We start from the raw sequence: 26,265 nt of genomic DNA on the forward strand, positions 1-26,265 counted from the left end.
GGGACAATCGTCCATTAAATTTATGTGGAGGCATAAAAGTGAAACGATTTGCAGTTGTCCCGCGGGAAGCGGCGAACGATGTTTGACACATGACGGAATGCAAAACGAAAGCATCTCACAAACTCCAACATGATGGTGTTGTTCCGCTAGGCAACATATCCCTGTTGCACAAAACAATTACGTTCTAGTTGGTGGAACCCCTTTTCGTTGTTTTTCCACCACACAACGCATGTAAAAGCGCAATGGCTCGTTTGGGGAAAATCAAGCCCACACTAACGCCATGTAATCGTGCGAGTTGGTGTGCGTGTGCGCCTTGTGCAATACAATCAGAGATGAATAATCCTGGCCCATGTGGTGAAGGACGAGATTGGGATATTTTTCTGGCCTTCATTTTGTTTATTTGTTTGTTTGTGAATATTGTGTATACTAAGAATGTCTTAATCTTCTGCGCATGGTTCACTCACTGTCGCCAGTGTGTGTTGTGACAGCGGCGAAAGGAAATAGACAAATGGTGTGAAACATACATGTGTATTATTTTGCGCGAAGAATACACGTTTCACCATCTTTTGGTTTTGCTTACTCGTAGCGGAGACTCCATTCCAGGAAGCAGAAAAGAATGATGAAATCATGTTTTAGAACGACCCCTCCAGCCAGTTCCAGCTGCTTTCTCGCATAACCACCACAGCGCTTAAATGGTAAGCTCTGTGTATGTATGTTGAATAAAAAAAAAAGAAAACACAATCATCCGGAAATAAAACTGTCACCGATGGGAGCGGGTAACGGGAACGGGAGAGGGATAAACATTTCACCACGCTAATGTAAAAAAAAACCGCTCTCCCGTAGAGCACTCGCCTAATTGAGATGTTTACATGCGTGGCTTTAGAAGTTAAGCGTGTATGGGAAGGCCGATGGCGATTCTGGAGGAGATGTTGCTACCTGTTAGCTAAAAATAAGGGCAGGTTTGTATGCCGCACCGGAATGGCAACAGCACCGAATACCTTTGATCTTTCTCCTCAAACGCTGAAAAGAGGAAAACATTAAAGAAGAGGATACGTACACGAGCTTTCAACGTAAAGGTAAAAAATCCTTCTCAGCATCAGATCGACGACATACGTGGCAGCACCGTGTCGTTTTGTCCCTGTGCGTGTCCTTTACCCACACATCAGTCGGCACCAGTGGGGCTGGATTTTATCATTCACGTGTTTTTCTTTATTTTGGTTGTTTACGTTTCATTGCGTTTTATTTTGGCAAATATTTTTATTTCCGTGTCTGTGCTCTTATTCTTTGACTTTTGCTGAAGAGCGCTAGTGGCTTCGCTTGAAACCATGAAATTGTTTTAAATGTGTAATCCGAGGTTTAGTATTATTAATTTAAGAAATTTTCATTTTAAAGACTAGTAGAGATCTAGTTTTTTTTTTAAATTAGAATTGAAGAGAGTGCTTTAGTAGATTGTGAATATGTGTAGTTAATATATGAAGCATACGAAACACAAATGCTTTTTTTACAATTATTTATTTTTGATATGAAAAAAAATCCAAGTGGTATTGATGTAACTGCCACATATTGGATTCCTTATTTATTTTTTGACTATCCCTTAGTAAAAAAATCTCCTCCTGTGTACTAATGATTCGTGTACAATTTACACGCAGATCGGACGTGTTATTCTACAGTACTTGTACATCACACACCAAGTAAAATGGGGGAAAGCATACCTTGTAGCAGAAGATATTGGAATTATTATGAATAAATTTCTTTTATTTTGTATTCGTTTTCTAGTTGATTCTTTATAGATGCATTCATGTTTTTACTAGCGTTGAAACACATCGTTATAATCGGAACGTGTAAATTACATTCGACTTTTTCAATTTAGCTCTCCCGCAAATCGTTCAATCACGAGAGGCACGCCGGAGCAAATGGGCACGTCGAATTAAAGCATTTCTTCACGTGCTCCATTACTTGCCAGGTTGTACTGAATGGGCGGCAAGTGGGAAACATTTGACCCTTGTTCGAGATCAAAGAGATGGAGCAAGACGCAGAGGTTCGTAGAGCTAATCGTTAGGTATGCAAATCGTGGCCGTGGTTACTTATCGTTTGATCTAGACCACTTTGTTACCGACCCGGGGGATCAGCAAAGACGCTGCCCGGTCGAAAAAGGAAGCCGAGCTTGATATATTGTTAAAGTCAGCCGCACTAAGCCGAACTGGTTGTACGCTGGTTTGTACGGGCAGAATCGGAAATGGAACGGAGCCAGCGATGGTTGAGAGATGGTATGCCCTTAAGTCCAGGACCAAAAATGTCGACTAAAAAACCTGCCAAACGTGAGCAAATGGCAGCTCCGTTCGATGGAGTGGCGCATAGAGTGTCTTGTACTTGCGCGAAGGCACGCCGTCCTGCTCGATTGCACTCGCGCGAATGGTCCGTGTTTAGAATAGTGAAAGAATTTAATATGTGTGCTGGCATGTAAATGGTAGGTAGGAGAAGTTGGTAAAAGCTCGTTAACAAGGCCAGCTCTGCCCTGTCCTGCAGTTTTGTCCTGCTGGTTATCTTCCGATGTCACTGCTAGTCAAAGGACACACGCGTGCATACATTCACGTACGCTGCAATGCGACCCAAAAGGTTTGCCCGTGGGTGTACCTGTGGGAGCGTAACTTTCTGCACATGTACTTTTAGGTTTTTTAAAGAAAGCAAAAGAACATAACAGGCACAATCCATTTGGCAGGAGTCTCGGTGACAAAAAAAATAAGGGGGGGAGGGGTGGGGGGCTCCGATAGCAAACCCCGTCTAGTTACATTTCATTCGGACGATTGCTTTTGCGTTCTGTTTCTCCTGCGCCCGCAAAGAGGCAGGCTTCTTTTGTACCGGCTGGCAATCGCATACGGTACAACTTTGTCCTTGGAGGTTCAAGAGTTGTGCGTTAAAACTTGTCCTTTTTCCCGTTCAAAGGCATCAGTTTAGGGACTTTACTGAAACTTACTGAGGACGCTTTCACATGGGTTCGTATTTGTATGTGCGTGTGTGTGTATGAGTGATGCACGTTTTCGTTTTTCCGCCTTTTTAAACTTTTCCACTACGTTCCACCTAGCGATGCATCCCTTTGAATCAGGAAATCTAGACGCACGCTTCAATCAGTTCCCTTCACATGTTCGGCTCAAAACAGCGTACCAGGGTAAATCGTTTGTGAGCAAAAGTTGTGCTTTACAAAGCGGGAGCAGCCAACCCGCGGCATGGGACGGAAAGCGGAAATAAAATGTGGAAAAAACTCTCGATCTAACTACCGCAACTTTACTGCTTTCGTTGGCTAGTTCTTGTGCCGCCCAATCATCAAACCTTCGCAGTGCCATTATCGTTCCTTCCCTCTGATTTCCGTGTGTTTCTAGTTTCCTAACTGCTATTCAACTTAGTTGCAAACATCAGCAATACACACACACGCATACACCCGCACCCTCACCCACTCAAGCACACTACGAAGTAAGCTGTAAAGGCGAAAGGCACGGTACAAACTTTACCCCGCAACTGCATTCAATGCTTCCCTTTGCAAGAAGTTCCTATCTGTAAGTACATAGGCGAAGAAACGCACCTCACTCAAGCTTACTGTACGCCATTTTCCATGACGTTGTTCATCGGATGCCTTCTCTTTGCGTCGAGCATACACAAAAAAGTTTATATAAAAAGTGCATCATATAGTGTTTGTGAGTGGTGCATTCGTCCGACAGTGCAAACATTAGCTCCATGCTCGAACGTATAATTCTATTTAAAATTGGCTCGTCACGCAAAGTGGTAATTTGCAAATATCCTTTCGAGTAGCGGGTGTGAGTGATTGTTTCTTTGTCCCGCTCAAAGCTTTCCTCTTACCCTTCAACTGCTGATTAATCGTGCCTGCAAAAGGGTGGTTCGTACGGGCCTTACTGCATCAAATGCCCTGTAACTGGGAATAAAATTTCAACTTTTTCAAACTTCACCCATAATGACCACTGGTACCGCTACGTAGGAAGGGAGCTTTAGCATTTTCATGACTATTTCGGGAGAGTGATTACTTTCTCTGCGAGTATAAATTGAAAAAGGGGGAGAAAGGAGTCAACATTGTTCCACCCCATGCCGTAAGCTTCATTACGCTTTTTTCGGATAATTTGCTGTCGTTTCCATTTTAGCATACTTGAGCCGACACATACACACACACACAAACACTTGGCAGACTTTCAGTAAGGGTGAGTTTTGTGGTTCACGTTCTAGCAAGCTATGCATAAAACAGAGTCGAACGATTTATTTGACTTCGATTTGGTGTGCAGTAGGGAGGCTCCTACTGCCGGCTGACCATGCCGCCAGCGCAATTCCACCATCGCAAACCATGCTTAAACACGTGCCTCCGCTTTTTTCGACTGGAAATAGGGGGGACTTCAAATCAACCATTCACATTCAGATTCGTCTAGACTGCATTGTGGAAGATCGATTTGGGATAGCGTCAAGGGATGGAATAACTTGAAGCCTTTTCTCTCTCTATGTCGCTCCCACAATCACACCTCAACACAGGGTACGGTATCTATCGTTTCAGACGAGAGTACCTGAAAATTTATTCATTTCCATTCAACAGTAGGATTGATGGAAATATTACACTCAGGGTTTGGCAAGTTGAACATAAAAAACTCATTTTAATCGCTCCAGAAGGTTTGACGCTGAATAATCAATCCTACAGTGTAAGCAATGGGGAGTAAATTTGTGAAAGGTTTTTTTTGTTACTAACCTTTACAATTTATTGGGAATGATATTTTATACCGCTCCCTTTTCTTTAGCTGTGAAAGAAAAATAAATTCTATGGCAAATGATTTTTATTCCGATCGGCATGAATATTAAACGTTCGATTTGCAATAAAAATATCATTTTTTACGCTAAGTACGAGAGAAATACTTATAAAACTAAAAGAAACATACCTTTGTTCCATAATATATGTTTAAAATCCGACAGAGTGAGTTTGAATTTTAATGTAAAGAAAAAAACATGACCATCGGATCAGGTTCAATCATCAAACGAACCGTCGCTTTCATAGAATAAGACTAGTAACGCGATAAATTATTTTAATCATGTTTATCAAAGTTTAAACATATTAGGACATAGTACAAACATAGTAGCATTAAATAAGAAGAAAAATGTGAAGAAGGTGAGATTGAAGTGTTTTGAATTTTACAAAACTGTAAAAAAGAAACAATTTAACTAATACGTATGACGAATAAAAGTAAGTAAAAGCCATAAGCCATCATTAGCAAAAAAAAGTGTTATTATTAAGAAATTTTAATGAAAAAGTATCATTTAATACTATAATTAATTTCTGTTGGAGCCTGTATTTGCCTTCAGGGTTTATTAGAGGTTTTCATAATGTTAGGACAATTTCTTGACTCTTTCTTTCGGGAAGCGAACTTTATGTGACTCTATTGGCACCCTTTTTAAGACAGGCTTAGTTGGAATATAATAGTAAATTCAAATAGCTTCATTTTTTCTAGAGAACAACGTTAGGATATGGTTGCAGGTGAAAGTTTTAAGTGAATCAAACGCACGCGTTGTGTAGTTATGTTGATATTGACATAAAGTTCTACTTAGCTAGTGATGTCTACGGTTAAGCTTGCTCCAAACGCTGGCAAAACCTTGCACAACAAATGAAAGTTCAACCCTTTCCTCCAATTATGCCATTTTTGCCCCTCACACCGGCATCACAAATCCGTTCAAATTTTGATAAACTTAAATAACCAAATGCAAAGAAACGCAGAGATGAATTGATTGCTGCCTGTTTGCTTATTGTGAGCTGTGCGACAAAACTTCTGAGTGGAACACTGTGCACAGCCCTCCACCGTTCGTTGCCGAGGTGATGGGAAAAGTGACAGACTGTTGGCGTCAATATTTGAGCAAATTATTACGCCCAACTCGCGCTGCGGATTGTTGGTTGAACGCCATTTTAGAATAAATGATCGTTCACAACCCACGGTGTCGCAATCGATACGCCTTTGCCTGAATGGTTTACCCCGTTGGCTGCGGTGGCCGTAGAGCGCTGGTAGGAAATTAGTGTGGCTTTATTTAAGTTTCTCATCTAGCGACCCTCTCCGCATTCGACAGCACGATTACACGATTGATAATTTTGAACAACTATTTTCACTGCTCTTTTCGCGTCGCTATTCATCGTTTCAGCCGTACACGGTGCCGTCTATTCGCCGGGAGGAGGCGGAGTTTATGGGGACTCATCACCGAAAGATGCCGGCGGGGATCCAGTGTTTGCTGTGCTGCCGAGCCAGGACGTCAATCCGGACTATTACACAACCCAGACGGTGTATGGATTTCTCGATTTTACCACCACCATCGGTAACACGGTGATGATCTTTTCGCCGCAGAGTGCCGCTCCGGCTGTGACAGGTAATTCGGTTTTAGCATTCAGATTGCGAACAGTCAGCTGCCATGGTGGGATGGCACATTCGGTTGATTGTTCAGATAGGTTTGTTGTTGATTTAGATGATTGCTAAAAATACAGCTTGCCAAAGGGTGGGGTGTTTGCAGATTTTAATTATCCACTGTGCTAAGCATTAGCAAACTAAACTACCAGGCGGATTTTAAAGTGCCAGGGTGGGGCAAGCAATCATCGGCCAGAAGTAACTGCATGTTTAACCTTATCTTAATAATTTCAAAACACACACACTAACAATCAAACAAAGTTCGTATTCACTGCTATGTAGTTGGTGCTCAACGAAATGTTATCTACTTTTAGAACCACCAAAAACGACGGCTCCACCACCACCGGTCATTGAAACGACCCCAACCACCACCACTACCACGGAGGAAGTGGTGAAGGAGATTAAACCCAGCAAAACGGTTGTGCTGCCGGTGCAGCCAAAGGAGAAGGTCAGCATCGTGCAGGTTCTGCCGGAAACTCCGAAGCCTCCGACGGCGAAACCGATCGGTCCGCTAAAGTTCGTCCCCAAGGCCGTTCCTAAGGTGGCAATCAAGCCGATCCTAAAGCCGAAGCCGAAAATCGTCGAAGTTGCCCCAGTTAAGGCAGAACCCGTGCCACAACAAGAACAACCCCAGGCAGATCGATTCATCGTGAAACCGGTACCGAAATCTGTGATCATTAAACCAGTCGCACCGATCGTGAAGGTGGTAGCTACGAAGGTTGAACCAACGACGACGACGACGCCCGAGCCTGTCCCGGCAGTTGAATCGGAGGAAGAGGAGGAAGAAGAGTTCGAACAGGAGCAGGAACAGGAAGTGCACGAAGTTGCTGAAGAAGAACATGACGAGCAGCACGATGAAGAGGAACAAGAGGAAGAAGAAGAAGAAGAGGAACAGCAGCACGAGCAGGAGCAGGAGCAGGAACAGCAGCAGCAAGAAGCCAGTCCAGTCGCAAATGTAGCAGTAGAAGCGGTTCAAGTTACAGAGAAACCGAAGATGCACGTTGTTGAAGCGGTAAAACCAGTAACTGCTGCAAGTACAACAACCACGACGACGGAAGAACCGGTGGCTGTGGTGAATGCTGCCGAGGTTCAGCACGAAGAGCACTCGCCGATAATGTTTTCCAACATTTCGGAAGATGAAGTGAAACCAGTTGCTGGGGTAAAGGATGCTCAGGCCGATAGAAGCTCGCCTGTAGCGGGAACGGATGAACAGCAGCAGCAAAACGAGGAAACGCCCGAAGACGATACCAACGCCGAGGAGGAGGAAGAGGAAGAGGATGAGCAAGAGGACGAACCGGTGCCGGTGCTGCAAATTGGCAACAATCTTGGCGAACCGGAGTACGACTTTCTGTCCCGCCAGCCGTCCGAGTTCGTCGAGGAAACGTTCCGCGTCGTCAACCTCAGGCCGACGGCGGCAGGCTCCCAGCCGGTAGCTGCCACTGCCCCATCGTCAGCACCGCGCGAGAAGGCGGCCAAACCGAAGCGAGGTAATAAGGGCAGATCCCATCCGACCGGCCTGGTGACGACGCTCGGTGGCACCGTGGTTAAGGAGGGCGTTACCACCGTCCACGAGACCAGCGTGATCGGCACCTACATTTCAGGAAAGTATGCGCAGGTCCTACAAAGCACGTCTCATGTCATTCAAGGTAACCAAGGGGGAGCGGCAGCGAGCGGCAACGGGGCAGCGGGGCCATCCAGCCCGGCCACGGATGGCCGGCGGCCCAAGCTGAACCCGAGCTCGACGCTGCGCATCCTGAAGACGGCGGCGCCGGCACTGAACAAGACGCCACGGTACAACCCGGAGGCGGCCTCGATCATCACGCCGTCGCCGGCGACGCACGCGCTCGAGGACACTGGGCTGCCGCTGGAAAATCTGTTCGCTAGCCAGCCCAGCTCGAGCCTGGTGCGGCCGTCCCGCCGTCTGCCCGGTAGCGCTAGCGGTAACTTCAAAAACCGTCTGAAGAACCGCATCAGCAAGGACGAGAACGATCTGCAGGAGCAGGGCGGTGAGAGTGAACCCGTTACACCGCAAGCCACAGTAACGCCGCAGCCTACGTACGGCAAGAAGCCGGGCAGCCGCTACCGCAACACACAAATCGTTAAGCCCGTCGCCAAGAAGTAAGTAGCAGTAGCAGGTCGGGTGACTTAAGCCCGTACCGGCAAGGTGTCGTACGTATTGCTTGCATCGACTTTGCCCGATGCAGAACTCGTGCCGCTGGAGGGGGCGCCGGTTCTCGCATCGAAAGTCAAAATTTAAAGTGAACACAAACGATCGATCCGGCTATGCTGGACGGTTTAATTTCATTTCATTCCATTTCGTGCTCATAGCCTGTGTAAGTGAATGTTATGCATGAGTGTTGTCGTCTATTATTTATTTTTTTATTTTATCTTCTTCAGTCGAGCAGAACCTTCGTTATTATTTCTTTTTTTCGTTTTATTTATTTTGAATCGTTATTTTCCTCTGTTGTTCATAAGTCCAAACAATTCAATACGCTTTCATGTCATTAATTGTCATTTTGTACATCCGACTATTATTTCAAGCATAAAAATCTCTCTTTCTCCCTAAAACTAAAACATTAATGTTTTGAAATCATAATTTTGCGTTTTGCAATCGTTTGCTTGTGAACAATATGTAAATGTGTGTAAATTTTATAATTTCGTTGTGCCAAAATTTCAATTATTTAACTCACCGTGATACTAAAAAAGAATCATTTACGTTTTTGTGTTTTCGTGTGTGTCTGCTGTATGATTGCGCTTCACATGTTTGAAAGTTTTCACATTTTCATTATCATGTTTCACCACATTCATTTCATACACATCATGTCTAATTGTTCATCACCACGTTATTACCGATTTGAATGTGTCTGTTTGTATGAGAGTTTTGCTTGAGCTGCATGTGTGTTTTTTCTCATTTTATTATTTTACCCATTTGTTTTACGTTTTGCACGTTTGTTTTTTGTTTGTTTTTATTTTTGCATGAACGCACACCCAATACCATACAGTCATCACATCTTAATACTCCTCACATGTTTTCACCTATTTACGCAATCCACTATACATCCCATTCATACTTGTCACGATTCACAAACTTCACAATGTCACTATACATGATATCACCATCTCATGATCTCATGAACACTAAACTCTCCATCAACACATTCAGCGAGCGTTTCGTTTTGGGTTTTGTTTTCTTCTGGGCAAAGTGCTGCATGCAAACCAACGGCAAAACACACGCACACATACTGTGTACATACTGGTACAAAGACACCACCCCGGTGATTGTAAACACTTCCCTCCCTTTTCTTCCGCTAACCGTGTTTTTGCAGTACAAGATTTAACCGTTATTCTACATCAAGCGTGGAGGTTGCCACGGTGTCCGTTTATAGTGAGCCGAATCCGACGCCCGGCTCGGGCTATCAGAACCGGCGCAATAAGTCCTCACGTAACGGTTTCAAACCAACATCATCCCACAGCGTGTCGACGGTACAGCAGCAGCAGCCGGATGCGGCTACCAGACGATCGTTCAAGCCGAAACCGCAACCGTCCGCACCGCAGGATCAGGAACCGGGCCAGACCACCAGTCTGTACAAGTTCAAGCTGAACCGGTCGCCGGGCCGCTGGCAGTACAAATCGCCCGCGAAGCCAACAGTCGCGATCCGGAAGCAGAGCGCGGTCAAGCCCAAGGATCAGGTACTGGAAAATCTCACGACCGCACCGATTTCCGACACATCCGTACAGTCTAATGATATTGCGCAGTCACCCGAGCACGCGGAAAAGGTGGACACGGATGCGGACCTGGACCAGTCCGGCTCGGTGCATGGGAATGTGCTGAACGATGCGGAGAACGATAACCAGATCGAGCGCCGCTATCCGATCGAGACGCTGAAGGTGGAGATTTCGACGCCGGCTGACTTCCGCGATACGTACTACGAGATTGCAACGATCAAGTCACCCTACACCTTCCAGGTAAGTGTAGCGACGCGATAGTTAATCAAGACTGAACTGATCTCATGCAAATGCTCTTCTCTTTTAGGTGGGTACGGTGAAAAACACGCGCTACATTACTGTCACATCGACTATTGAGAAGGTGCTGGAACAGGAGACGGCCACCATCACACCGTCGCTAACGGAACCACTGACCGAGAACATTTTGGCCACTACGACGCACATTGACAAGGAGAGCAATTTGTTGGACTCGAGCATTGCCACACTGCCTCCGATTGTATTGGGCCTTGACACGGAGACGCCACCACTTGAAACGCTAACGGAAACGTTCAGCACTACCCAGGCCATGCTGAAGACGCACATTCTGCCTGTTATCCGAGAAGGTGATACTACCAGCTACACACTCATTCAAACGTACCACGTGACGCGCCTGGTCACTGCCACCAAAACGTTGCCACCGATGGAGCTGTACCATTTCGTACCGTCCCGCACACTGAACGAGTTCAACAGCCGATTGGACGAGGCAGGATCTGAGCTACACCTGGAGCTGGAGTTCGGTGATGACAACGAGAACGACGACGAGGATAAGCCCAAGCGCGAACGGCTTCCATCCGATCTGGACCTCTCGAACATCGGGTCCGACTTTGACCTGTCCGAGGTGGACAAGACAAACATCCCGGAGAACATTCGACCGAAGAAGAAAATCACGGGAAGCAACAAGGAAAACCGTGTGACCACCGAAGCACCGGTAACGACTCCCGCACTTACACCCGAACAGCTGCAGCAGTTGGCGCTGCTCCGTCTGCTCAACCCGGCAGCTGCTGCACAGATTCCCTCGGTACTGACCTCCTCGAAGCCGGTAATTAAGCTCGAGACGGTGTACGAGTCGCACGTGCTGCCCATCATCAACGGTGCCAACACAATCCTCAGCACGATTTCGCGCCCGATCGGTACGATCACCAAGACGAGCTACGAGCTTGTAACGACGACGCTGCCCAGCCTGCCCATCCCGCCGATTCCGCAGCTCAATCCGCTTCTGCTGCAGCAGCAACAGCAGCAACAGTCGCTCCAGATTCAGTCGACACCCGTCGTCACGCAGACAATCGTCACCGAGACGAACAGTAAGGTGCTGAAGCTGACGTTTGGTGCTAAGACGGCGTATACCACGCTCTACTCGACGACGGTGGTTCCAACGGTGCTGACCACCTACCTGACCCAGTCGGTGTCCGTCCAACCGACGGCAGCCGCTGCATTCCCCGGATTCTTCCCCAACCCGTACGCACCGTTCCCGTTCGTCGGCTAAGGAGAGATGGTAGCGAATTAACTTGCCTAGTTGCTAATTTAGGATAACGAATTGACAGAGCGCGACAGAGATGGCGTGAATGAGAAGGTAAGCCTAAGTAGATATAATGAGATAATAATAAGCCATTTAACATGTACAAATGAAATACCATAATTTTATGAAAGTCCAAAAAATGGACGCATAATTAGTCGTTGCTAGTAAAAGACGCCTTAATGAATGCAATTGGTGCAACAAATCCTCACTAACGAGATTTTTTCCTTGCGGTCAAGTTTTTGTGGCAACCAACCCTCTAACTAAGTAAACAGAACGGTTTGAATTAATTTTCCCGCACAGCTCTAATCGAATGGGCAGATTATCGTAGTTTGAGCAAGTTTTTGTCGTTTATTCAGCCTCTGGTTTGTGCGCAATTATCGGACAAACATCCGGGTCTACTTGTCTTCCATCCTGAGTGGTATTAAAGTTTCGAACCAAATTTGTTTTCCTGCACTGCTCGTTGCAATGTCCCACTTTGGAAACAAACTTGAACCAGCAGCGGGACTATTAGCCTCGACCCGAGAAGCTTTTGTGTTTGCATCCATCAGTAAGAACAGTGGATAAAGCTTTTCACCAGAAATTGCATCGAGATCTCCCTGGTAGATTCCGCTTGCCATCAACGTGCAACAAGCTTGGTCTATTGTGGAAGACCTATGTCTGGTGCTTGTGAATGGAGCAGGAAGAAAAAAACAGCTAAGATTTTGTTTTCCAGCAAGCCCAAGCATTGCAAATGATACCAAATCGTGATCAATACATCTTTTTACATTATTGCCATGCTGCTGTGGATAGTTAAATTACCTTCTTCCGGTTAAAGAAAGCCTTTACAAAATGAAAAAGGCACAATGATTTCAGGGTGGACCATCTACCCTTCGAAACAATGACCGATCCAAGCTGATTGAAATCCACTCAATGCCAAGTTCTGCTCCCCATTGGGCTCCTAAACAGACACATCCAATATGCGACTGCAAAAGGAAAAAAAGTGCTGCACAGAAAACTCGCTAATAACAGTCCATTCCATACCGATGTACTACCGATTGGTTTCATGAGCTAAAATTGTCGAGGGAAGAAGTACGAAGAAGCAAAAAATTGGTACGAGAAGTCATCTTAATTCTCTTGTTGAATGGAAGTTTATTTCGCTTCGCAAACTTTTACCCGTCCTAGCGTACAATGCATCGCGGGAATGGCTCAACTTTCACATCATCGCAGGACAGCACAATGTAAGGACGATTTTTCCTCATTTACTATTTGTCCAGCTAGTTTAGCGAAACTATGGTGTCTCTGGCCATCGCCAGTATCAACATCATCATCATCACCATCATCATTAATACCCGCAAAGTCAAACCCAACGTCCGGCTGGCGACGGCACACACTGTAAGACTTGGTCTTTGCCTTGCTGGAACTGTTTCTATTGAACTAAGGCAACGTCGGAGCGAAGAGTCGTGGGTAGATGGAAAGTTTTTCACTTTCTTTTTTTTCCTTTTCCGGAATAGGATTTTTTCATCTCCCTTCATCCGCTCTCCAGATGCGCGTGAAATCCGGTGAAGATCAACTTCCGGTCGGAAAAGATGTGTGTATTTCTGTGCACAAAGCAAGCGCAAAGTATGGTTACCATGGCTCATTTCGCCTTTATTTTACGACTTTTGCCGCCAGTTTGCCAATGTACAGTGAGCCCTTTTGTTTCTGTATGTACGCATTTCATGTTGGACCAATTTTTCGTTTACTTCTTTTACCATTTGGTTTTGGTGAAGACTGCTCAATCGAACTTATTTTATTACTTCACTTAAGTTTAGTTGGGGAAACAATTTCAGTTGAGGTTTTTTGGCGAATTGGTTCGCTAGGGAACACTCCTTTTTGTCACTGTCTTTGTTGTGTGCTGCTTGAATAGATACCGTATGCTTCTATCGATCGATTGATCGTATTGTTGTATTTCTTCCACTACATTCGGTAGCTGTTTGGGCAGAGAAATTATTTGTTCTGGAGTAAAAACAGGGGACAACGGGACTATTTTTTGTTGTCACGATGTGCTTATTCAACTTCTACAGCTGTTACTAAAAATGGACAAAGGGAAACGCGCGAAAGACTTATGAGCCTGTGTACGGTGCTAGAACTCAACCGGCGAGAGTTTTCCTTTCAGGGTTATTTTTATTGGCCCCGTTTGGGTTGTTTTCGGGCGAGGTTTTGGAAAATCCTTAAACGGATTAGTTTTTTTTTCTATTCACCCAAAGACTGAGCATTCCTATTTCTTTCTAACGATGCATCCCCTCAGGGATGGTGGATGGATGGTGGCCTTTTTTATTTGAGCGAGAGAGGAAAGGACATAAAGCGCTACAAAGGAGCCGATCAGACCGTTTGATTGGATTAGAATCGTCGTCTTTTTCGTCTCCGACGCGCTTTCTACGCAAACCAACAAAAACAAAAAGCCTATAACATTTAGGGGATCTGATCTAGGAGCGGCCCGTGGACCTTTTTTAACCGGTTTACAAGCGTAGTAGAGCGTAACGAAAACTTTAAGTCGTTTGAATAAATGCCTGCGAAGGCTGAGTAGCCATAGGTCGACCACATAACGCATAGGCACTAACATCAGCTGTATCGTCGTCGAGAGGATTGTTGCATGGAGATGTGCCATAAACTTGGAATCGAACCGTGTCCAACTGGCCATTTGTGTTTCAATCAATAGCTGATTCAATAAAGTGGTTGGCTAGTTGAAAACAGAATTACATCAATATTTGATCTACATGTGAACAAAACCATTTGAATTGGTGAAGAAAATGGGTTGGTTCTTCAAACGACGAAACAAGGAGCAGAGTGATGGTAGAGATACATGTTAGCAAAAGCTACATCATACATCCTACCCTATATCATATATCCTATATCATATATTAAATTCAACGTTTTATACAAGACAACGTTTTAAACAAGTTGTCTAACTTTATCCTATCACTTTACGGTTAGCAGAATTAAAGATACGAGATAAAGATTAACAGTTTGTTTTTAATATATTATAATGTTGAACTTTGCAACAGTGCCGTGGTACAATTGTCAACTCGTATGACTTAACAACATGTTCGTTTTGAAGAAGATGAAGAATGATTAAATTTGCATTTGAACGTCGATGAGTTGTAGATCTACTCGTAACAAAATAGAACGCGCATTGCGGTCAAACAATCGTAGAGTTAAACAAAGTGTTCGTATTGTTCTATTGTGAAGACGAGAACATTTCTCAACTGTGTGTTAGGGAATGTTTACTAATCTTATCTTCTAAAGAACCTGCCGCCTCAGATAATCAGATGAAAATAAAACGAACGTCATCTCCATACTTATCTATAGTTTGATTACTCATCAAAACCACATCACACAGCAGTAGCTTCTAGTATCGTCCGTTTCTTTGGAATCGCTCACCGAACCATCCGAGCACTCTATTAGAAAGCTGTTAACGCACCGTCACCTAGCAAACCTTTCCGGGAATGGTATCATCCATCGACCACAGTGTGTTTAGAACGAGGTAAAGTGACACTAATTAGTGTGAAAATATTTCCTCTGACAAGTACGCAAGGAGAAGGAACCGGTGGTTTAGAGTGCCTTGGCTACCACCAAAACACCAGCAACAGCCGCAGTACGATCGGCTCCTTCGGTTTTCTCGTGCAGGAACTGGATCGGAATTAAGTATGGGCAAAACCACAGCAGAATGTGGTGGGAATTGTTGCGTGAATTTGTCGAAGCTTTGCTGGCAATACGAAGAGTTCTGGTGCAGTGTCTGTTGGTTGTTTCCGAGCCCTTCCGAACCACAACAAACACTGACACTTCAGTGCTTCAGTGCAAAAGAAAGTCTGGGAGGGAAGAAGATACACTGCGTGAAATTTCTGCAACTTGCTTCCAGGGGCAACCGTTCTATCCTCGACGTCAGTTGGTTGCTTGGTGCTGGCCCTTTTTTCATCAGGTTTTATTCTACTCTTCACGCTACCCCACTCAACACCTACTGCAAGTAATGTGCAATTTATCCCTGCACAACACGTATACGTGAGGGATGGGATTTTGTTCTCTTTCTAGTGCTCATTTTGACCACTTCAGAGCAAAACCACCGAGACAAACAATTTTACCAAAGTGAGCAATGTGTGAAATAAAGATTCCAACCGACTCAAAAAAAGTCTGTTGGTGAAATCATTCTGCTCTATTTTATATTCCGCTTAACCCCTCGAAGAGAAGCGACCAAACAGCTTGCGAATCTTCAACCGTTGAGCTACTAGCGGCTGGTGGAAAATGGCGTTAAAAACACTTTTGAAGTTTCGTTTGCCGTTAAGATGATGGTTCTTTGATTTACGTCCCTGTATCCCAGGCAACTGAGTTTTTCATGTGGGCCCATACGAGAGAGAAAGAGAGAGAGAGAGAGAGAGAGAGAGAGAGAGAGAGAAGAAAAAACACAAGAAAACCGTTTGACGGTCAAAAGATTTATGTGTTCTGGTTGGGTCGTCGTCATCGGTCGGTGGTCAAAGTTTGGTTCAACCTTTTCCCCCTTTTGCAATGCAAAATTCTTTTCAACGGGTAAGGAAAAGTTTTCAAACTCAACCATTCGGCCGGTAACTGGGATGGGGTTTCAACTTAAAAGCAAAGAATAAATTGGGGCCAGAATTCTAGAACCACTCTTGTGCATTCTTGGAAGCATTACTTGCCAGGCAGAAACTATCCCCTTTTCCTCAACAATGTTTTAATGAATGCAATTTTGTGCACCTTTCAGTACGTACGTACGTACTGCTCAACAGACCATGAAATGTGGTGTGTTTTTCGTCCTTTTACGAAGGAATTCGTTCATTAAGAGTTACATCGAGTGTGTATGCTTCATCATAAATGATGGAACTTTCGTTTTAAATTCACAGTGCTCTGCATTTAAATCTAAAAAATCTACAAAAGCTTTTAAAAGCATTTCTCAAAGGTCTTCACAGGGTAGGGAATACATTTCATGCCTATCAAAAAGCTAACATTTTCCTTTATTCTTACTTAATGCTTGCAAAGAAGCATATTTTTAACTCCTGTAACTTTAACATGGAGATCCATGCGACTTACTAATCCTTAATCCTTTTCTTTTCACATTGATTTATAGACGATCGTACAAGGGACAAAAGCTAATGCCACAACGAACAGTGAACACATCCCGGGCCCGCTGTATTAACCGTGGCCGTGGATAATCTTCTACCGCCACGATAAATTCCGCAATGATACCGTGTCGGGCTGGTGACGCGTGGAAAAGAAAATTATTCAACGGTGCAGCGAAGCAGCGGCGGAAAGAATAGAGATAGCACGCCACAGGATAGGATGTGAAAGGTTAAATGTCTGTGCACAGGAATCTTGCCACGGCTGGGGATGAGACGCCTGTATCTACCGTTTGCTGCTGACAATAGAGTAAGGAAAAAGAGGAGTAGAAGAAAAAGAAACCAGACCCCAGCGGAAAATAAGGCGCGCCACCCTCAGTTGGAACGATGGTTTAGTGTTATTTGCATGTTTTGTTTTTCTTGCCGGACGATCCAGGCGGATCCAAAACCTACCCTTGACTGACGAACCCAAACCTGGTGGCTGGACATAAAATATTCCATTCCGTTTAGTGGACGAAATGTTTCCCCTTGTTTTTTTTTTGTTTCCAACCCGCATCCTCCCAGCAGCGCGATGTAAGCGAGGGAAGAAACATTTGCCTTAAGAATAGCATTAAATTTAATTCAAACTAGAGCCTCGGTAATACGGTGAAAATGTTGCCGTAGAAGCATACGATGAGGCGGGAGTGATTTTAAAAGGTGGGTAAGTGCACCCCTTTAGCTTCGGTGGGTCGCGGGACACGCGAAATAAGGCAAAACAGTGTGAGAGAGGAGAAAAAACAGGATAGGATGCGTAAAAGGTTTTTTTTATGCTGCAAAGGATAAACGGTTTATGGCGACGCAATGGCGAACCAACCAAACGAAGGTGCAAAAACGAATGAAATCGGAGTGAAAAGTGTGGTCGTTAAAGATGAATAGAAAAGTTGGAAAAGAATGGATTTATGAAATTGGAGCGCATCATCGCAAACTACGGACCATTTTCTCGGTGTATCGGGTGTAATGGATACGCCGTATTCATAAACGGATAATTTTGTAAATATTTTATACGATTATCGCAACAATCGGCTCGACAATCGTGCTTGAGGAGCACACAGGCGTTTTTGTGTGGCTACGCAACAAGCCTCGCTTGAAACGAAATTATCTACTTTGTCTGCAGTATTTAGCTCAGTAAAATTTTAATACAAATTTCTGATTACAAGAAAGATCTTTTATTGGAGCTCACACTTTTAAACTGTTCCGATATAGTATTCTTTTGTAAATAATTTAGTTTGTCTTTCAAGTTTGAACTTTCCTTTTTACGATCTTTTTTTATGATAAAATCGACTATGAATAATTGATTATTGTTTCGTATTCTTATTACTTCTAAAAAATGCTAATTGCTACTAGAAATGTTTTACAGTCTTCAGATTGCTACTTATCTCCGATTTGTGCTAATACTGAGCAGCTCAGCAATATTTCTGAATCGTTTCCATAGTGATTACTGCAATTGTTCTAGAAATAGCTAGTACTATAAATGAACGAAAATGCGTTGACCGATTTTAAGAAACGGTACATCAAAATACAACATGAAAATACTCAGCTCAATACACGTGCTTTATAATTTAATGTAAAATGACTTTACAAATCAAGCGATGGACGTCGAGTTAGTATTCCAATTGAAAATTTCATTCTTCTTTAATTTTATGTTTATTTTAAAGTGTCTTTTGTAAATAAGAATTTTCTGTGTCTTTGCTTTTTTTGTAATTTTCAAAACTCGTCACAATATGCTATTGACTTTATAGTTAAAAGTACTGTATTCATTAAACTTTCTTTTAATAAAATTTATACATATGAAAAATGCGTCGTGTCCGAAAAACCCCGAATTATATGCATTTGAAAGTATGTTTGAAAGGAGTAAGTATTAGAGTGAATGTACCAAATGGTGGTGCAATTTGTAGTGGTATAGATGTACAGATTTTTTACTGGATTTAAAGTACCAGGAAGGTAAATTTTTGATTATTCTAACTCATTATTCTAACTCATTGATGAAAATATTGACTAAAGAACGGTATACTGTACGGTCAACCCTCACTCGGTAAATTACTAACAGAAAACACATTTTTTGTTGCTTATTTTAGTGAAAACAATACGACATGTCTAACATATTCTGAAAAAAAATCTAAAATACCCTGAGATTATGGCACACTAACATAAATAACTTCATTACTTTTAAATTATCGTATGAAATGTATTTTAGTGCAATTTTACCGCTATTGGTACTACCACAACTAAACGTTCCTATTTAGCCTTTATACGAATAAACATACTAATGAACAAAAAAACCTCCAAAACCCTATAAGGCCAATTGTGTAAATCAATCAGATAAAATCCAAACAAAGGGAAATTTTGTTGGTATTATAAAAGGTTGTTAGAGACTTCACAAGTATCGTTGAATATTTATTTCGTTAACCCACGACATTGCTGTCATATTGCTTTGTGAATGCTATTATTATTATTTAGATTATTTTTTAAAGATAAATGTTAACGAGAAGCGCAAGAAGCATTATGAGACTGTTAAAATATTTTCTCTTTTGGTGTCTTATTGTTATTATTTTATAACAGTATAACACCCTTCATTGTGTTATAACACCCTTCATTGTGAGTGACCCATGTAATGAGTGTTTCACATACCGATCAAATCGAAATGCTCAACAAATACCTATTTATACGAATAAAATTTCTCATAAAAAGCAATATTGTTTGTGTTCATAATCTTCTTCTTTGGCTCAACAACCGATGCCGGTCAAGGCCTGCCAACACACTTGTGGGGTTGGCTTTCAGTGACTTATTGATTTCCTCCCATAGCAGGATAGTCAGTCCTACGTATGGCGGCACGGTCTATTTGGGGCTTGAACCCATGACGGGCATGTTGTTAAGTCGTACGAGTTGACGACTGTACCATGAGACCGGCTAACCTTGTGTTCATAATATCTACATTTTTTCCTGCCGATGTGTAATCATGTTCCTAATTGTTAACGTGAGCATTTCTTTAGTTTTGATTATCGCTCAAGCAAATCAGGGTTTCGATATTATGAATCGTCTTATATAAATTTTTTGACAGGATGAGAAGTGGCGAATAATTAAGCACAAGTGGATGATGCATGGACGAGTGTTTCTTGTGTTTTGAATTCAATTCAAACATGACTTTAGTTGAAATGATTTCAGCCACCAATTGTAAAACTCCACATGGTATCCAACTCCACCCAGTGTCGTAAAGCTCTCGATATCCTGATTTTTTTCCTCCCATCACACAATTTACCTTCGATGGCCAAATGTCATCGAAAAACCCCTCCACTGTGGGTGTAGACAGGGATGAAAATGTTTTATTTGTTTTTCAATTGAAATGTATTCATGTTTTTAAGTAGATATTATTACATTTATTACATTATTACAATTATTACATTTAGCCGGTCTCATGGTACAGTCGTCAACTCGTACGACTTAATAACATGCCCGTCATGGGTTCAAGCCCCAAATAGACCGTGCCGCCATACGTAGGACTGACTATCCTGCTATGGGGGGAAATCAATAAGTCACCCCACAAGTGTGTTGGCAGGCCTTGACCGGCATCGGTTGTTGAGCCAAAGAAGAAGAAGAAGATTATTACATTAAAAAAGACAAAAAATATACTTTTACAACCCTTTGAATCGCAAGGAATAAATTTTCAAACATGAAAAATGATTCAAAACATCCACAAAGGTTATTTCATAATATTTAAAATGAATGCCTAATTTTGAAAATTACTTATTTTGCTAAAGAGTTATAGCAAAAACTATGACAAGAAAATTAAAATGTCTGTTTTGAAAGCTTGAGTCCAAATATCAAGATGTACTTTCGCAGCTTTAGAAGATACATCAAATATTGTTAATATCGGTTTGTAAGAAGTATAGGCCATATTACTTGTTTCATCTAGTATTGTTAAAAAAGGATACGGCAAAGATGTGTTTGAGCAAATTTTCAAGAATAGGATTATGAGTATGTAGTAGGAATCGCAGTTGGGATGTTTACATTATATTGAAGCTTTTTAATAGATGTGAATATTTAAACAATAGTATATACGTAGGTAATATTGAAGATTAGGTTTAAACGTAAGTAGAGCACGACCTGTCCGGTGTTGCCGTTTTTATTCCAATAACTTCATTCATTTTACAGTAATCCGACTTTGTTTTTTTGTGGTTTGATTTTGCTAATGATTTTTTTTTTTTGAAACTAAGTTTAGAGACACATTAGTCTTTGCAAGGTCTAACAACATCTCAATAACAAAATGAATTCGCTCTCTACGATATTTTTTAAATGGATGATACTTTACATTTCTGTTGTAATGTTTCTATAGGACAACTAATTTACTGTACCATCACAAGGAAACATTAAACTATCAAAATGTAGCTTATTGTGTGAAATTTCATTAATTTCAAGGAAAAATAGAATATAACATCCTTGTTCAATAGAAAATATTCAAATCTACGAACAATATATTTTTATCCCAGTGTTTGTATGGGCTGCTTCCACTGTGCACACTATTTATTTTACATATCCCCTCTGTTCCAAAAAAAAAAAAACTCTGCGGATGTTACTTCGGTTCAATTCGAAGCGATCAAGAAAAATTGCTGAAGGAATGGAACACGCAATCAAACGCCATGGCAAACCTGTTCATAGGCATAGCGAATTTCTTCATTTCTTGAACGCCATTGAACGAACCGCTACTGAGCCGCGATCAAAACCGTTCACAACAGTCGCGTCTATCTTGTCAAAGGTCTAGACGGACTGTTAAAGAAAACATCGCTTCAAAACGCATAATACATCGCACCATTTAACGAAATACCGTAAACGACACATCCACACCTGTGCCGTAAAAAAAACATTATCGCAAAAACACATAAACCACCACTACTCAAACGTGTCACAAACACAGAAACAACGTGAAAATTACAACAGTACACACACGACCAGCACATACCAAAATGTAACCCTACCCATAGCATCTCGCGCCCATTGGGGTGTTCGCGCCTTATCTTTTTATCTTATCTCGCTGTTGCTCAGAATCGACCCAAAACGAGCGTAACTTAGCCCTTTCGAGGACAGGTGCGTTTGCAGTTGCCAGTAAACGGTTTAGTTTCTCACAATCGCAGCGACTTTTGGATTCGGTGTACGAAACGGTGTAAGCAGTTTTAAGTGTTACGATTGGTGTTGAAATTTTGCAATACTTATTCGATATTCTCATCACTTGAGTGGTGTTGACGGTGTTTCAAACAATCGGTGACATTAGCGAAAACAAAGCGAACACGAAAATGGCTCGCGGTGAAGGCAAAGGTGAAAGTGTTGCCAGGTTGTCGAACCAAATCGCTTGCATCAAGTACACGCTGTTCTGTTTCAATATAGTAGCATGGGTAAGTGTAAAATCGTTACAATAATAGGGCAGGGGAAAAGAATGCGTTTCAATGCGCACTAAAGGAGACATTCCAATTATTCTATTCTGTGGCGAGCGTGAAATCATTGGAATTCATAGAACGGAAACGCGCTAGGAAAGTCGCCCAGTATAACGAGTGAATCATGCACCTTATTCGCAACATATCAGTTGAATGGTAGTGTTGTGGTAGTGGTAGTGGTAGTGAGGTAAACGAGAGCTACAATTGATGGGTTGGATGTGTTAGTGTAAACCGACGTTATCTACATGCGTGGCTATCGCAATGAGTGAGTCTTCAGTGATAAGCGCGATGATGAAACGGAAATGTACATCGCATGGGTTGCGTATATTGAATAAGATTTCGTTTCAAAAACGTATAAAAGAAATGCGTCAATTGTTATTATAAATTGTTTTAGATAAATGAGCACAAACTACATCGATTGTGATTATAACATTATTCAAGCTTTAGATATCTGCTTGGAAACCAATTTAAGATACACGTAACTGTTCATGTAGTGTTTTCATTAAAGCTAGTAAAATGTTGATCGACTTATCCAAACACACCTTAAAGCAACCTACCAGAGTTTACTGACCCATCCTTCTTTCACTACCAGTCGATCCTGACCGCTCGCCTGTTTTGTACCTGGTAAAACCCATTCCAATTTTATGCCCCCGTATCGTTGTGCTTTGCCTTCAATCAAGTGCACTTCAATTTGCTCTAGTTGAATAGTTTTATTTTACGTTCTTCGCCCAACCGTCCAGTTGATGGCTGACGAAGTTTTACGATGGAAATCGATCCTTGGCATACTGCGGCACTACATCTTGTAAACGATGCACATTCTTCACAATCCAGTGATTGGATTGGGTCTGTGCACAACAAACGTGTCAGAGTTTGTTATGCATTTTGGGGTGTTTCGTCACCGCTCGTAAGGTATTGTTTCTGGTGGGATGGGAAAAAAGTGCAAAAATAACACACCATGTAAGCTTGCTAGCAGACTTCATGTGCGTACAAAACAAAGGATCTAATTGAGCAAAATGCAGCTCGAAGAAGATTCCCTCTTTGAACTGGATCGGTTTCATTTCGTTTCAATCGAAGATAAAAGCTTCTTATACTGTTTTCTCTTTCTTTGCTGTGCAGTGCAGTTTTGAAGCCAAAGCCTTACATGCATCGGTATTATATCTGTGTGAAGCTAGAAGGATCAAAACTAGCAGAAAGATTCCTTCACGGAAGGTCAAAGACTGTCTACACCTATCATGGCTTGAATAAAGTCAAGGGGTTTTGAGCTGAAGCCTTTTGTCTATTCAATCTGGAGAGAAAAATCAATACATTAATGTTCTTTTTATAAAGAGGGAGTAAATTTTTTATGGATTTAAATATTCTTTAAATTTCTTTTAAAAAAACATGAATCACTGAGTTCATTGAGATAATCAAAAATTGATTGTTGGTATATTTTTCACATCATTACACATTCTCTTTTGGAATAATTTAACATTTCTGGTTGAAGGTCAATAGATTCAAAGTGCCATAGATGTGTTGTTTATGTATTAATAGAAATCCTCAGACATAAAACATTTGCCCTAGCTCAAGTCAAAAGCTTCGAGATACCAGTTAAAATGTCAAAAGCCGGTTTAATACGCGAATATTGAACCATTGTCATTATGTAGGTTTTCTTGGAAATCAAACAGATTCCAGCACGTCAGCTGCCCCAATCTTTCTTCCTGCCTTGCCATCTAGCAAACATTCCAGACCCACTTTGAGAGGATTAAAAAACCAGCAACTCACCCAGCACCGATATAAAATTGTCGAATTTATGATGGAAACCATAAAAATTTCCCTTTTCTTCCTGGGTGCGAGCGCGCGTCTGCTGGAAATGAAAGAAACGAAACACCCGACCGCACGCACGCACGCACGCACGCAATTTCGTACGGACGGCAGAGTTGTACAGGGACATAAATATTCCCTCCCACCACGTTTATCGTCAGGATGAGTTGGTCGTGGTTGTAGATTTCTTCTTCAAGCGTTCGTTTTCTACCGTGTATCCACGGTGCAGACGAAGCTCACCGATGTGACCAGAAGAAAACATAAGGATAATTCATCCGTCTCACCGTCTGGATCGTCACATCCGAGGCTTCTTAGTCGTTGGAAAATTTCGACAATCCGCATAAAAGACGCACAAATCGTTCAACAACAACCGGTCGGCCGGTGTTGGAGGGAGCGTGGTTGGAGCTGGATTGAAAGGTAGGGATTTTTTGGATTCCAAAATATGTTGGCCCAAAATGATGGAGAGTGCGTCGCCGCCACGGTTTCGTGGGGCAGGGAGAGCAGTAGAAAGTGAAGAAGTTTAGGAGAGTCTCAATTTTATTGCGTGTTGCGAGGATGGGTGAAACATAAAATTTACCATACCTTCACAACTCTGTTTCGTGTCAGCAGGGAAGGCTGTATTCCTCTTGGTGGATTTCACACGTTTGGTGGGGTGTTGTGTGAGTGTGTGTGAGTATGTGAGAAGGAGTTTTCTTTCACACGTCAAGCATTTGTTAATTGGTTCTTGCATGTGGTTTTGAAATATTTTCTTTTTATGCGGAAAATGGTTTAATGGTGTAGGTTTTTATTTCATAAGTTAAGATTAGAGCTTTTACATCTTTTTTTTATTATTTCTTCAGAGAAATATGTGTAATAAGTAACAATTAGATTTATTACCAGGTCACATATAAATAGCAGAAATGAGACAAGGGATAGGCCATGGAGAGCTCAAGATCACAAACAACTCTTTTCTGTGAGGTTTTGGTATGAATAAAAGTAATGAAGCATTTACTATACACCATCCGAAGTATTTTGTTTTTTTTTTCTTGGTCTTTGCTAGTTTTATTATTATCGTTACATAAAATTTTCCATGCAAAGTTTTATGTTATCATTGTTTTTTCATCTTTTTTGTATTATTCTTTTTAAAAAATAATTCTTTTCTTACGATACTATGTTATCAATGTTCAATGATAAGCTCAGCGAAATACAAATCATTGAATGTACTGTGTAAATACTTGAGGTATTCAAAACTAGGATGGTGCGGTTAGTGAGATTCTTTTCATATAATTGAGGAATAATCTGAATAATTGAGGAATAATCCCAGAAATCCCTTACAAACAGTTCATTGAAACATCAATAAAGAGAACCTTACCGATTATTCTTCTATTGTTTTTCACAACTATGAGGCATTCATTTTTGAGACACAATTTCTGAGCTTATGGTTCTGTTAATTTATTGGAAAAAGTAGAAATTGTCAATTCTTCGCAATTTTGGATAATTTGCTCCGAAAAGCTGCACAACCATTTGCAAAGTGCTTTCCAATGAATGATTTTGTTCCTTCGTGTTATGATTCTTTCCTCAACGTATTGATTTCACATTTACCATTCCTTTCTCTGGCAGTAGTTAGATTGCTTTCAGCATAATTAAAGAACAAAATCTGCATCCAGGAAAGAAAGAAAATTGTGCACGAAAAGGGAAAAGACTAGAGCAAATTGATTTCTCTTTGTGCTCCTGAGGTCACCAAATGGTTGGTGCTACCGTTCGAATCCTACGCTTTCTTTCCAGCGATGATTGTAATGAGCAAAAGAAGTGTAGAACCACCAGTATAACCTCAGAAAAGACTCTCCTGGTCAGGCACAACGGTCACCACAGTTGGCTATCGGTGGAGATTTTCGTTTCAAACGAATCGAAAGAAAAACGAAACCTCTTCTCGGTACATTCCCAGTAAGCTGCACCTACCGTAATCTATTATGCCAAAGAAGCATTTACGGGTGCACAGAGTAAGTGGAAGTGAATGAAGTTAAAGCTACGGAAGCGTGCGGGAAGCGGGAAAAAATGCAAAAGAAAACTTTAGCTCCTGCAGTGTCCGGCCAAGCCAACAGGACCGGGTTCTGGCACAAAGAGAACAAATTAATATTAATTAGAGTGAACAAGTGAAGTGACAGTGCGCTTGCGGGACAGTGGTCCCCAGCGTACGGTACTGAACACGGATACGGGTGGGTTTGGTGCTG

At 42.1% G+C, this 26,265-nt stretch overlaps 2 protein-coding genes across 7 annotated transcripts in view; both read left to right on the forward strand.

Annotated features, from left to right (window-relative positions):
* Positions 1–18,629, forward strand: part of LOC121598934 (proteoglycan 4) — a 122,403-nt gene extending 103,774 nt beyond the window's left edge. For 4 of the 6 annotated variants that reach the window (XM_041926310.1, XM_041926313.1, XM_041926312.1 and 1 more), the window contains 5 exons: positions 6,172–6,393; positions 6,743–8,546; positions 9,755–10,394; positions 10,462–11,763; positions 16,805–18,629. In XM_041926310.1, coding sequence (XP_041782244.1) covers positions 6,172–6,393; positions 6,743–8,546; positions 9,755–10,394; positions 10,462–11,676 — 3,881 coding nt within the window. In that variant the 3' untranslated portion in view covers positions 11,677–11,763; positions 16,805–18,629. The remainder of the gene's footprint in view (positions 1–6,171; positions 6,394–6,742; positions 8,547–9,754; positions 10,395–10,461; positions 11,764–16,804) is intronic. The other 2 variants (XM_041926315.1, XM_041926316.1) reach the window with 2 other exon arrangements.
* Positions 18,630–21,900: 3,271 nt separating this feature from the next.
* Positions 21,901–26,265, forward strand: part of LOC121600040 (tetraspanin-2A) — a 46,843-nt gene continuing 42,478 nt past the window's right edge. The window contains exon 1 of the mRNA XM_041928314.1: positions 21,901–22,216. Within this exon, the coding sequence (XP_041784248.1) occupies positions 22,118–22,216 (99 nt within the window). The 5' untranslated portion in view covers positions 21,901–22,117. The remainder of the gene's footprint in view (positions 22,217–26,265) is intronic.

The sequence above is a fragment of the Anopheles merus genome, chromosome 3L, assembly GCF_017562075.2.
Source record: "Anopheles merus strain MAF chromosome 3L, AmerM5.1, whole genome shotgun sequence".
Lineage (NCBI taxonomy): Eukaryota > Metazoa > Arthropoda > Insecta > Diptera > Culicidae > Anopheles > Anopheles merus.